We start from the raw sequence: 11845 nt of genomic DNA on the forward strand, positions 1-11845 counted from the left end.
GACAGGTGTGTTCAGGGACAGGTGTGTTCAGGGACAGGTGTGTTCAGGGACAGGTGTATTCAGACACAGGTGTGTTCAGGGACAGGTGTGTTCAGACACAGGTGTGTTCAGACACAGGTGTGTTCAGGGACAGGTGTGTTCAGGGACAGGTGTATTCAGACACAGGTGTGTTCAGGGACAGGTGTGTTCAGACACAGGTGTGTTCAGGGACAGGTGTGTTCAGGGACAGGTGTGTTCAGGGACAGGTGTGTTCAGGGACAGGTGTATTCAGACACAGGTGTGTTCAGGGACAGGTGTGTTCAGACACAGGTGTGTTCAGGGACAGGTGTGTTCAGGGACAGGTGTGTGCAAGCTGCTGCTTCACCAGCTGAACTTAAAGACATAAAAAGCTGTTTTAACTTTCAGTGCGATGATCAGAAAATAATAGATCAGTCTCAGGTGATTAGACTCAGATTGCACCATCCATGGATATCTGTCGCCACCTGGTGTCTGAATACAGAACTACAACTGACTCCATAAAGAGGCGTGTCTTTGGATTGTGTTGATGTAACTTTTACATTCAATAAAAGATATCAACACAAACACGTCAACAATATACAACAATATCATGAAGATCAATATAAAGAAAGACGATCACGATTCACGATGGATTGTGGGATACGCAGTTCCTTCACTCCCACAAATACTTCTGTATGTAAAGCATGTTGATGTTCTGAAGAAACACGAGGACAACATCAGCATAAAACATCAAAACGAATCTAGAAACAAAACAAAAGATGGAAATAAGTTATTAAAGTTATTAAAGTTCAAAGTGGAGGTGTGCAAACAGAGCGACAGATTCCTTCCTCACAGATGACCTGAGGCTCAAAGGTCAAATTCACTGTGAAGAGGGTGATCTGAGATCACATATGTAACCTGCTGGTTATACAGTAGCTCCACCTGACGCCTCACTGAAGTCTGTTCTGATTGGTCAGTTCAGGCTTCTATAGCATGCAGAGACATTTAAAACAGATCAAACAAAGATTTACGTTTTCTCTGTTGAACCTTCGACACGATGGTCGCTAACAGTCAGATACCCGGAGCTGTCAGCTTGGTTTGGACTTTCTCCAATCTTTGATCACTGTTCCTAAAATGTGTTTTTAATAGTTGAATTTAAAAGGTGTTGGTCTGTGTGGAGGCTGCAGCTTCATGTTTCATGCTGTACTCGTCTACCTCCAGGCTCTCTGAAAGTCTGTCATTGGATCGGTTCACTTTGAGTCCATGAAGGACTTTGTATAAGTGCATCTGTTTAGAGTGATTATTCATCATGCTCACTGTACAAACAAGCCTCGATTTAAAGAGATTATTGCAGCTCTGCTCAAACAAACACAGCCCAGTGGTTTGGCCCTGAGGCCGGAGCGTCCTGAAACAGACAAACACAGATGCTACACAGGTTCAAGGCCAGCAGAGTTTTCTATGTGGGTGGTATCAACTCATTTATCTGCAGCCAGTTTGCTGCTGGCCTGAAGTCTGAATGTTCAATTAGGGTCATTTATCATCAGATCGTTTGTGGATCTGATCAGGACTTCATACAGGACTTCCTGACTGGACTGTGAGAGACCATCTCGCTCACTTTAATACAATGACTTGATTGATAGGAAAAGAGAGATGTCTGCCTTCTGAAAATGAAAGAAGAAAAATGAAATAGGTTCATTTACAAAATCAGGAGGAATCCTAAAAAAGTCTCTGAGATGTCTGGACGACCTGTTAGAAGTTAGTGTGCTCCTCTTCCATCACAGAGTCTTTATGAAGACTTGTTTATCTCAACGAGCTGACTCCTTTAACCCTTTATTGACCAAGGTGTGTGTGTGTGTGTGTGTGTGTGTGGGGGGGGGGGGGGGGGGGGGGGTACAGGAAGGGGGCTGACCTGGAGCCTTTAAAAGACGTGGATCTGCAGCACAGCGGCTCTTAGATCTGAACCTGCAGCTGCAGAACATCATGGGAGGAAACATCTTGTTTATGTTTCTTCTTCGTGGGTGTTTGTAGCTCGGGGTCTCCTCTTGGACTTTCAGAGTCACCGACTCCGGTTACGGTTACGCACAGCCACCCCCGCGCGCCGGGAGGATACCTGGGCATCTTTCTGTTCCACCTGGAGAACTCTTACAACTTCACCTCGGCAAACTGCGACGAGCAGCGCGAGAGCGTGAATATGACCGTGAAGAGGAACGACACCGACCCGTTTGGACGGAACGAGGAGGTGGCAAAGATCGAGATCACCGTCCTGAGCCTCGCGTTTCTGGCGGCGGTGGTGGGTAACGTAAGCGTGCTGTCGGCCATGTACAAAACCGAGCGGAAATTGTCGCGCATGCACCTGTTCATGAAGCACCTGAGTCTCGCGGACCTGGTGGTCGCCTTCTTCCAGGTACTGCCTCAGCTCTTCTGGGAGATCACATTCCGCTTTTATGGTCCGGACTTCCTGTGCCGCATCGTGAAGCACCTGCAGGTCCTGGGCATGTTCGCCTCCCCCTACATGGTGGTGATGATGACCCTGGACCGCTACATCGCCATCTGCCACCCGCTGCAGACGCTCCAGCAGCCGACGCAGCGCGCGCACATCATGATCGGCTCCGCGTGGCTCGTCAGCCTGGTCCTCAGCACCCCGCAGTACTTCATCTTCTCCCTGAGCGAGGTGCACCCGGGCTCGGCCGTTTATGACTGCTGGGGACACTTCGTGGAGCCGTGGGGGCTGCGCGCCTACATCACTTGGATCACTCTGGGGATCTTCCTCGTGCCCGTGGCCGTGCTCGTGTTCTGTTACGGACTCATCTGCCACACGATCTGGAAGAACCTTAAGTATAAGACCCAGAGGGTGAACAATGTGGTAGAGGCCAGTAAGACCGGGATCCTGGGCAGGAACTCTGTGAGCAGCGTCCGCACCATCTCTCGTGCCAAATTACGCACGGTGAAGATGACTTTCGTGATCGTGCTGGTCTATGTCGTGTGCTGGGCGCCTTTCTTCACCGTTCAGATGTGGTCAGTATGGGACGAGGACTTCTCCTGGGACGGTGAGTGACTGACGCTCATCATTTAGACCTATTATAGATCCAGTTATTCTGTGTGCATGAATCAGTCCGTCCAACATCTACGGTGGCCCTGAAAGGTCATCTAATGACTGCAAATAACTTTTGACTAAATGTGGAATATATACACACAAAGGAACATTTTAAATGAAACAGAATCTGAATTGAGTGAACATCCTGCAGCTGAGATTATTTTCTGCACATTAAAATACAACTTGTGAAAAAAGATGATAAATCTGAAATGATTCAATAAATGAATTAAAATTACAAATTGCATATCTAAAATCTTTGATCATGAACCTGAGATCTTTTTGGGAAACGCTGTCCTCATCATGTTTAGGACGAGTTCATTAAAAATCAGCATGTTTAAACCTACTAAACTTCCTCAGGTACACAAGTGTACTCATGATGCTTTTAAAATCAGACAGCTTTTAGTTTAAAGGACCAATCAGAGAGCTGTGTTTATTAAAGGACCAATCAGAGAGCTGCTCTCCTCCTCTGTGATCAATCAGCCAATCAGAGAGCTGCTCTCCTCCTCTGTGATCAATCAGCCAATCAGAGAGCTGCTCTCTTCCTGTGTGGTCATGAAGGAAACCTGCTGTGTTGAAGCTTCTCTGACAACAATGCAGCAGCCAGTATGTCCTCCTTCTAACTTTAGATTCTGCTCCTGAATGCTCTGGATCTGATTGGACCAGAGAAGGTAGGCGGGGCTTTGAAGGCCGTTTTGGACGCCCCTGGGTTTGCCAGATATGAGAGCAGTTATCAGGTGAACAGGTGTTGCAGCGATGGAAGCGGGCAGTGGAACTGCTTCAGATAGAAGTGATTGTACCCGAGCTAAAAAGCCTCTGCATGTTTCTAATAAGCTCCAGCAGCAGAAAGCTGCTCAAACTAGGATCAATGTTGGAGATGAAACATGGAGAGAGGTTAGAACGCAGAAAGCTTTACAGACCCATGCAGAGCTGGCTAAACACTGAAGCTACAGTGTCCACCACATGCAGAGCTGGCTAAACACTGAAGCTACAGTGTCCACCACATGCAGAGCTGGCTAAACACTGAAGCTACAGTGTCCACCACATGCAGAGCTGGCTAAACACTGAAGCTACAGTGTCCACCACATGCAGAGCTGGCTAAACACTGAAGCTACAGTGTCCACCACATGCAGAGCTGGCTAAACACTGAAGCTACAGTGTCCACCACATGCAGAGCTGGCTAAACACTGAAGCTACAGTGTCTCTACATGCAGAGCTGGCTAAACACTGAAGCTACAGTGTCTCTACATGCAGAGCTGGCTAAACACTGAAGCTACAGTGTCCACCACATGCAGAGCTGGCTAAACACTGAAGCTACAGTGTCTCTACATGCAGAGCTGGCTAAACACTGAAGCTACAGTGTCCACCACATGCAGAGCTGGCTAAACACTGAAGCTACAGTGTCCACCACATGCAGAGCTGGCTAAACACTGAAGCTACAGTGTCTCTACATGCAGAGCTGGCTAAACACTGAAGCTACAGTGTCTACCACATGCAGAGCTGGCTAAACACTGAAGCTACAGTGTCCACCACATGCAGAGCTGTGTGAGAGGAGGGGGAGACAATAAAATAATAGAGAACGTATCGTTTTAAAATATCAACATTTGTGGGAACCTCAGTTTGGTTTTCAGAGTAAAATCAGATATTTGTGAACTGTTTCTTAGATATCAACCTCCAGGACTCTCACCGTACGAGGATCAGAGCAGAGTGCTAACAACAGCGTGCTAACATACCCATCATGATAACGTCTACATGATCATGTAGCAGGAGCAAAGTTGATGAACCCTGGCCTCACAGAAATACATGACATGAATGTTTCAGGGGATTCTGGCACATCTATCTGTGTGTCCTTACAAGTTATACCTCGTTATATAGGTGTGTTATGTCCCCGGTCTAGGGGAACCTGGACACAACATAAAGCGGCCCCCACTCTTCCCACTCCCAACAAGAACCAGCATTTAAGCCACTTTAGTTATCCCACAGCTTTTTATTTTTCTTTAAGGAGAGAACATTTACCCTTAAAACAACAAACAAAAAAAACATAAGGTACGCTCAACCTTACCTATCCAAAATAATTAGAAAATCAAAAACAATACTTCCCCTAACTCCTACTAAACAAAACAGGAGAAAAATCTTTAAAACAAAAACAGGGCTTCTCTCACAGCTGGGGTTAAGAGGAAACAGAACTTATTCACAAAATACAATGATCACAACTTCCTATGTGGCTGGCCGAGTTGAGAATGGCAAGAGCAGAGCGCCGAGCAGGATGAAGCTCCGGCCTTTTATGCAGCTCCTCCAATCACTGTCCACTCCTAATCAGGCTTTCTAACAATATATAATACAACACAAATAAGTATTATTAAAGGGGTGAAGTAATAGCAAAGTCATCTTTTAAGGAATTCCTTTTAAAAAAATGTGAAAGGGGAAACTAATGAGAGGAGCAGTCAGTGTGGGATCTCCAGCACATATGGTGGCGATAAAGATGGACTTCAGTCAGCCTGAACCAGAAGCTCCATCACCTGACTCTCCTCACCGTCCACACTTTAAAGATATGAGATAAAATAACAGAGAAGATCATGGTGACGTTGGGTTGTGCTTCATTAGGCGTGTAGTCGAAAGCCTTAAAATGACGTGTTTCTTCGGGGCTAATGGCGATGTGTTTAGCTAACGATAGATCAGTTAATCTGTAGCAGGATGGAGATTCAGGATATTCTGCCAGCAGCGTTATTTCTTTAACAGAATAGAAAAGTGAATTAACGCCGCGGTAGAATTCCTGAAAGAGAAAAAGGAAAGAGCTCAGATTCTGTTTTTTCTTCTGCAGACTCTGAAAACGCCGCTGTGACGCTCTCTGCGCTGCTCGCCAGCCTCAACAGCTGCTGTAACCCCTGGATCTACATGGTCTTCAGTGGACACCTGCTCTCAGACTTCACCAGCACCATGTCATGTTGTCTCCCGCTGAGAAGGAAGTTCAGCCACCAGGACACCGGCAGCAGCATCCAGCAGACAACACTTCTCTCACGTCTTAAGAGGCCACGCCTTTCTGAGTCGTTCAGAGACCTTAGCTCCGCCCCTAAAACCTGCACTTCTGCATCCTGAAACCCCCTTTTATCCCACATAACATCAGCCCCCCCACATAACATCAGCCCCCCCACATAACATCAGCCCCCCCCACATAACATCAGCCCCCCCCACATAACATCAGCCCCCACATAACATCAACCCCCCACATAACATCAACCCCCCCACATAACATCAGCCCCCCCACATAACATCAGCCCCCCCCACATAACATCAGCCCCCCCACATAACATCAGCCCCCCCCACATAACATCAGCCCCCCCACATAACATCAGCCCCCCCACATAACATCAACCCCCCCACATAACATCAGCCCCCCCCACATAACATCAGCCCCCCCACATAACATCAGCCCCCCCACATAACATCAACCCCCCCACATAACATCACCCCCCACATAACATCAACCCCCCACATAACATCAGCCCCCCCCACATAACATCAGCCCCCCCCACATAACATCAACCCCCCCACATAACATCAACCCCCCCACATAACATCACCCCCCACATAACATCAACCCCCCACATAACATCAGCCCCCCCCACATAACATCACCCCCCACATAACATCAACCCCCCCACATAACATCACCCCCCCCACATAACATCACCCTCCCACATAACATCACCCCCCCACATAACATCAGCCCCCCCCACATAACATCAGCCCCCCCACATAACATCAACCCCCCACATAACATCAGCCCCCCCACATAACATCACCCCCCCACATAACATCAGCCCCCCCACATAACATCAGCCCCCCCCACATAACATCAGCCCCTCACATAACATCACCCTCCCACATAACATCACCCCCCCACATAACATCAGCCCCCCCCCACATAACATCAACCCCCCCACATAACATCAGCCCCCCCACATAACATCAGCCCCCCCACATAACATCAACCCCCCACATAACATCAGCCCCCCCACATAACATCAACCCCCCCCACATAACATCAGCCCCCCCCACATAACATCAACCCCCCCCACATAACATCAACCCCCCCCACATAACATCAGCCCCCCCCACATAACATCACCCCCCCACATAACATCAGCCCCCCCCACATAACATCAACCCATGTTTTTTGCATTTCCACGATTACACCAAGACAAAGTCCTTCTATGTAAATGTATCTGGCAATAAAAAATTTGGTTGGTTCTGATGGACTGGTTCAAGGTTGGTTCTGATGGACTGGTTCAAGGTTGGTTCTAATGGACTGGTTCAAGGTTGGTTCTGATGGACTGGTTCAAGGTTGGTTCTGATGGACTGGTTCAAGGTTGGTTCTAATGGACTGGTTCAAGGTTGGTTCTAATGGACTGGTTCAAGGTTGGTTCTGATGGACTGGTTCAAGGTTGGTTCTGATGGACTGGTTCAAGGTTGGTTCTAATGGACTGGTTCAAGGTTGGTTCTGATGGACTGGTTCAAGGTTGGTTCTGATGGACTGGTTCAAGGTTGGTTCTGATGGACTGGTCATTCGTGACAGTTACAGCTGAACACCTCAGATCCAAGACCTCAAACTTCTGTGGGAATTAAAGAACCTCTGAACAGCAGCAGGTTCTCCTGCACACAGAGAGACTATCACATGGTTCACATGGTTCACATGGACTCACAGCAGACTGACAGGACGGGACCTCGGCAGGGTCTAGACTGACTCAGGTAATGCAGGAATGATGGGAAACATCTGAAGATGGGGGACAAACACAACAAAGTCCTGCTGATGTCCAGTCCTCCAAGCTGAAGCAGACTTTCAGTCTGAAACACCTCGTTTGTTTTTCTCTGTGACCAAAAACCTGAAGATCACATGAAGGAGACCAGGAAAAGGAAGTGGATCGTTAAAGACAGGAAGTGCAGATGCTTTAAAGCGGAGCCACTTTCATCATTAACGAGCTCGGGCGGAGTCCCATCCTGCCCCGAGGATTTAATCTATCTTAAACATCTCAGAGACCTTTCTATATGCTTAAGGCCGTCTGTCACTAACGCTGCCCTTATTCACCTGAGGAGGCTAAACACTGGGTTAGGGTTAGGCCTCACCTGAGGAGGCTAAACACTGGGTTAGGGTTAGGCCTCACCTGAGGAGGCTAAACACTGGGTTAGGGTTAGGCCTCACCTGAGGAGGCTAAACACTGGAGCTACTTTACTCATTATTCTAAATCCACAAATTCAATCTTTCTGATTTTAACTTAAGGACACAACGAACACTCTCTAAATGTGCAAATGGAGCATTTCCACTGTTTACATGCTGCATGTTTGTGTCTGCAGGAAGTCCTTCTTCCTACCCTCCTACCCCCCCCCCCCCCCCTCCCCCAACCCTAACCCTAACCCCAGTGTTTAGGTTGCTTATAGAAAAACAAACGACAGCTTGTCCGATACAAATCTGCAGCTGCTGAATTGGGACAGGAAGTTGTGCTGGAAGTATTTGATGTATGTTTCTGAGTTTTAATGTTTTTGACAGCGACAGTTTGAAAGTTCGTGTTATAAGATTTAATTTTATAAAATAATATAAATCATAAAAACACAACTTCTCCTTTTCCTCAGCAAAGAGGAGAGAAGACTTTCTGATTCAGAGATCAACCGCTGAACATTTATACATTTATTCCTGCTGTCACTGCACACGAGCGCATGTGTGCCGTACCAGAGTGACAGGACGCAGCGTCCACGGATATATCGGCGTGTTACAGGACGCAGCGTCCACGGATATATCGGCGTGTTACAGGACGCAGCGTCCACGGATATATCGGCGTGTTACAGGACGCAGCGTCCACGGATATATCGGCGTGTTACAGGACGCAGCGTCCACGGATACATCGGCGTGTTACAGGACGCAGCGTCCACGGATATATCGGCGTGTTACAGGACGCAGCGTCTCCGTAATGGACAGCTGTGAGGAGTGGGAGTAATCCCAGGATGAGTCTGCAGAGGGCGCTAAACGGCGTGTCATAGTTCCCTGATATGAAACCAAGAATTTCAGCACATGACTTCAAGCCTCCATGTAAGCCCCGCCCCCAAACCAACCAGCTCAGGAGTGGACTGGCTCCTTCGCTCTGACGTCTCTCCAGCTGTGCATGTGTGTGTTGCATAATTAACAGTGTAAAAACAGAATTTCTCCTTCGATCACTAAAGTAAATCTTCATATTTAAACGTCTGCTTGCAGAGGGGGAGGATTTAGGAACGTTTCTTCAAAGTAAAACTATTGAAATTCGAATGACGACGGTCAGAGTGAAGCGGCTCCAGTGACGGACAGACGACATCAGGAATACAAAAAAAAGTTTAATCACAAAACACTTTTAAAAAAAGCACAGGAGCATCTTTAATGGTTACAAAGGTTCAGAGGTTCTGTGAGTCACGGTCTTTTATTTTGAAGGTTTATCAATCAGCTGCTCGCTTCAGGATAGATTCATAAACGAGCCGTGACTTTCTAAAGAGCCGTGAAAGTTCTCCTGAACACCGGCCCACACACAACCACAACAAAAACCCTCGCCATGAAACGCCTGGAATGTGTTTGTTTGTAAACTTCAAGTCAGAAACTAGCAACTGGTTTGACTAGCTTAGCATCAAGCTATCCCTTTTCAAGTCAGAAACTAGCAACTGGTTTGACTAGCTTAGCATCAAGCTATCCCTTCAGACACTATCCAATCAGCAGCTTCCTCGTTTTAAAACATGAAAAACAGCGTGCTGGTGTGACGACTCAGAGTCTCTGCTGGTCGGAACATCTTCCACAGTTAGCATCTAAGCTAATCAACCCAATGAAGTGTGTGTGTGTGTGTGTGTGTGTGTGTGTGTGTGTGTGTGTGTGTGTGTGTGTGTGTGTTAGTCTTCCCAGGCGAAGTCATACGGCTGGAACTCGTCTCTCAGCTGTTTGCAGTTCTCTTCTTCTTCCTCTCTGCTCTGTTTACACTCCTTCCAGTCGGCTCGAGTCGGGATGTTCAGCAACGCCTCACTCGCCAGAACCTCCCTACACACACACACACACACACACACACACACACACACACACACACACACACACACACACACACACACACACACACACACACACACACACACACACACACACACACACACACACACACACACACACACACACACACACACACACACACACACACACACACACACACACACACGTTTTCTAAGGCGATCAGAAAGGCGGTGTAAATGTGGCGTGCAGAAGTTACCTTCCGAACTGCAGCGGGAAATGTTTCTGGATTCTGTAGTAGAGTTTCTCTCCAGAGTCCAGCTCCACGTAGAAGTACGGTGTCCCTGGAGGGGCAATCTAAAGCGTGCACACACAAAGCAGACGCTTTAGACAATGTCCCGGTGTGAGCAGGTGATTTCAGGTGTGTGTAGGTGATTTCAGGTGTGTGCAGGTGATTTCAGGTGTGTGTAGGTGATTGCAGGTGATTTCAGGTGATTTCAGGTGTGTGCAGGTGATTTCAGGTGTGTGTAGGTGATTGCAGGTGATTTCAGATGATTTCAGGTGTGTGCAGGTGATTTCAGGTGTGTGTAGGTGATTTCAGATGATTTCAGGTGTGTGCAGGTGATTTCAGATGATTTCAGGTGTGTGCAGATGATTTCAGGTGTGTGTAGGTGATTGCAGGTGTGTGCAGGTGATTTCAGGTGTGTGCAGGTGATTTCAGGTGTGTGCAGGTGATTTCAGGTGAGTGCAGGTGATTTCAGGTGTGAGCAGGTGATTTCAGGTGTGTAGGTGATTGCAGGTGTGTGCAGGTGATTTCAGGTGTGTGCAGGTGATTTCAGGTGTGTGCAGGTGATTTCAGGTGTGTGCAGGTGATTTCAGGTGTGTGTAGGTGATTTCAGGTGATTTCAGGTGTGTGCAGGTGATTTCAGGTGCGTGCAGGTGATTTCAGGTGCGTGTAGGTGATTTCAGGTGCGTGTAGGTGATTTCCGGTGTGTGCAGGTGATTTCAGGTGAGTGCAGGTGATTTCAGGTGCGTGCAGGTGATTTCAGGTGTGTGCAGGTGATTTCAGGTGCGTGCAGGTGATTTCAGGTGCGTGCAGGTGATTTCAGGTGTGTGTAGGTGATTTCAGGTGTGTGTAGGTGATTTCCGGTGTGTGCAGGTGATTTCAGGTGCGTGCAGGTGATTTCAGGTGTGTGTAGGTGATTTCAGGTGCGTGTAGGTGATTTCCGGTGTGTGCAGGTGATTTCAGGTGCGTGTAGGTGATTTCAGGTGAGTGCAGGTGATTTCAGGTGAGTGCAGGTGATTTCAGGTGTGTGTAGGTGATTTCAGGTGCGTGTAGGTGATTTCCGGTGTGTGCAGGTGATTTCAGGTGAGTGCAGGTGATTTCAGGTGTGTGTAGGTGATTTCAGGTGTGTGCAGGTGATTTCAGGTGAGTGCAGGTGATTTCAGGTGAGTGCAGGTGATTTCAGGTGTGTGTAGGTGATTTCAGGTGTGTGCAGGTGATTTCAGGTGATTTCAGGTGTGTGCAGGTGATTTCAGGTGATTTCAGGTGTGTGCAGGTGATTTCAGGTGAGTGCAGGTGATTTCAGATGAGTGCAGGTGTGTTCTGGTGTACCTGTTTGAGGTCTGTGTGTTTGGGGATCTCCATAAGCTCCATCTGCTGCTCCTGAGCCTGGACCATGAATGCCTCCTTGATGTCCTCTGTGGTGCAGCGGTCCAACGGCACCGGGACCACCTGACGTACAACA

General features: G+C 47.9%; 2 protein-coding genes across 6 annotated transcripts in view; one reads left to right on the forward strand and one right to left on the reverse strand.

Annotated features, from left to right (window-relative positions):
* The first annotated feature begins 2017 nt into the window (after positions 1 to 2017).
* LOC306817863 (arg8-vasotocin receptor-like) lies at positions 2018 to 6188 on the forward strand. Its single transcript, XM_079335074.1, has 2 exons — positions 2018 to 3044; positions 5910 to 6188. The coding sequence occupies exons 1-2, from the start codon at positions 2189 to 2191 to the stop codon at positions 6182 to 6184; spliced, it is 1131 nt and encodes a 376-aa protein (XP_079191200.1). The 5' UTR covers positions 2018 to 2188; the 3' UTR covers positions 6185 to 6188.
* A 3641-nt stretch (positions 6189 to 9829) lies between these two features.
* cwf19l1 (CWF19 like cell cycle control factor 1) overlaps positions 9830 to 11845 on the reverse strand; it is a 12216-nt gene continuing 10200 nt past the window's right edge. For all 5 annotated transcript variants that reach the window (XM_079335071.1, XM_079335070.1, XM_079335068.1 and 2 more), the window contains exons 12-14: positions 11713 to 11832; positions 10357 to 10454; positions 9830 to 10133 (exon numbers count right to left, since the gene is read on the reverse strand). In XM_079335071.1, the coding sequence (XP_079191197.1) occupies positions 9989 to 10133; positions 10357 to 10454; positions 11713 to 11832 (363 nt within the window). In that variant the 3' untranslated portion in view covers positions 9830 to 9988. The remainder of the gene's footprint in view (positions 10134 to 10356; positions 10455 to 11712; positions 11833 to 11845) is intronic.

The sequence above is a fragment of the Symphodus melops genome (genome assembly GCF_947650265.1).
Source record: "Symphodus melops genome assembly, chromosome: 22".
Taxonomy (NCBI): domain Eukaryota; kingdom Metazoa; phylum Chordata; class Actinopteri; order Labriformes; family Labridae; genus Symphodus; species Symphodus melops.

Bases quoted from the DNA above. Each gene is read 5' to 3' on its own strand.
- LOC306817863 (XM_079335074.1), top strand. From the start codon at position 2,189: ATGACCGTGAAGAGGAACGACACCGACCCGTTTGGACGGAACGAGGAG. The intron at 3,045-5,909 runs GTGAGTGACTGA...TTTCTTCTGCAG, and splicing joins CGAGGACTTCTCCTGGGACG to ACTCTGAAAACGCCGCTGTG.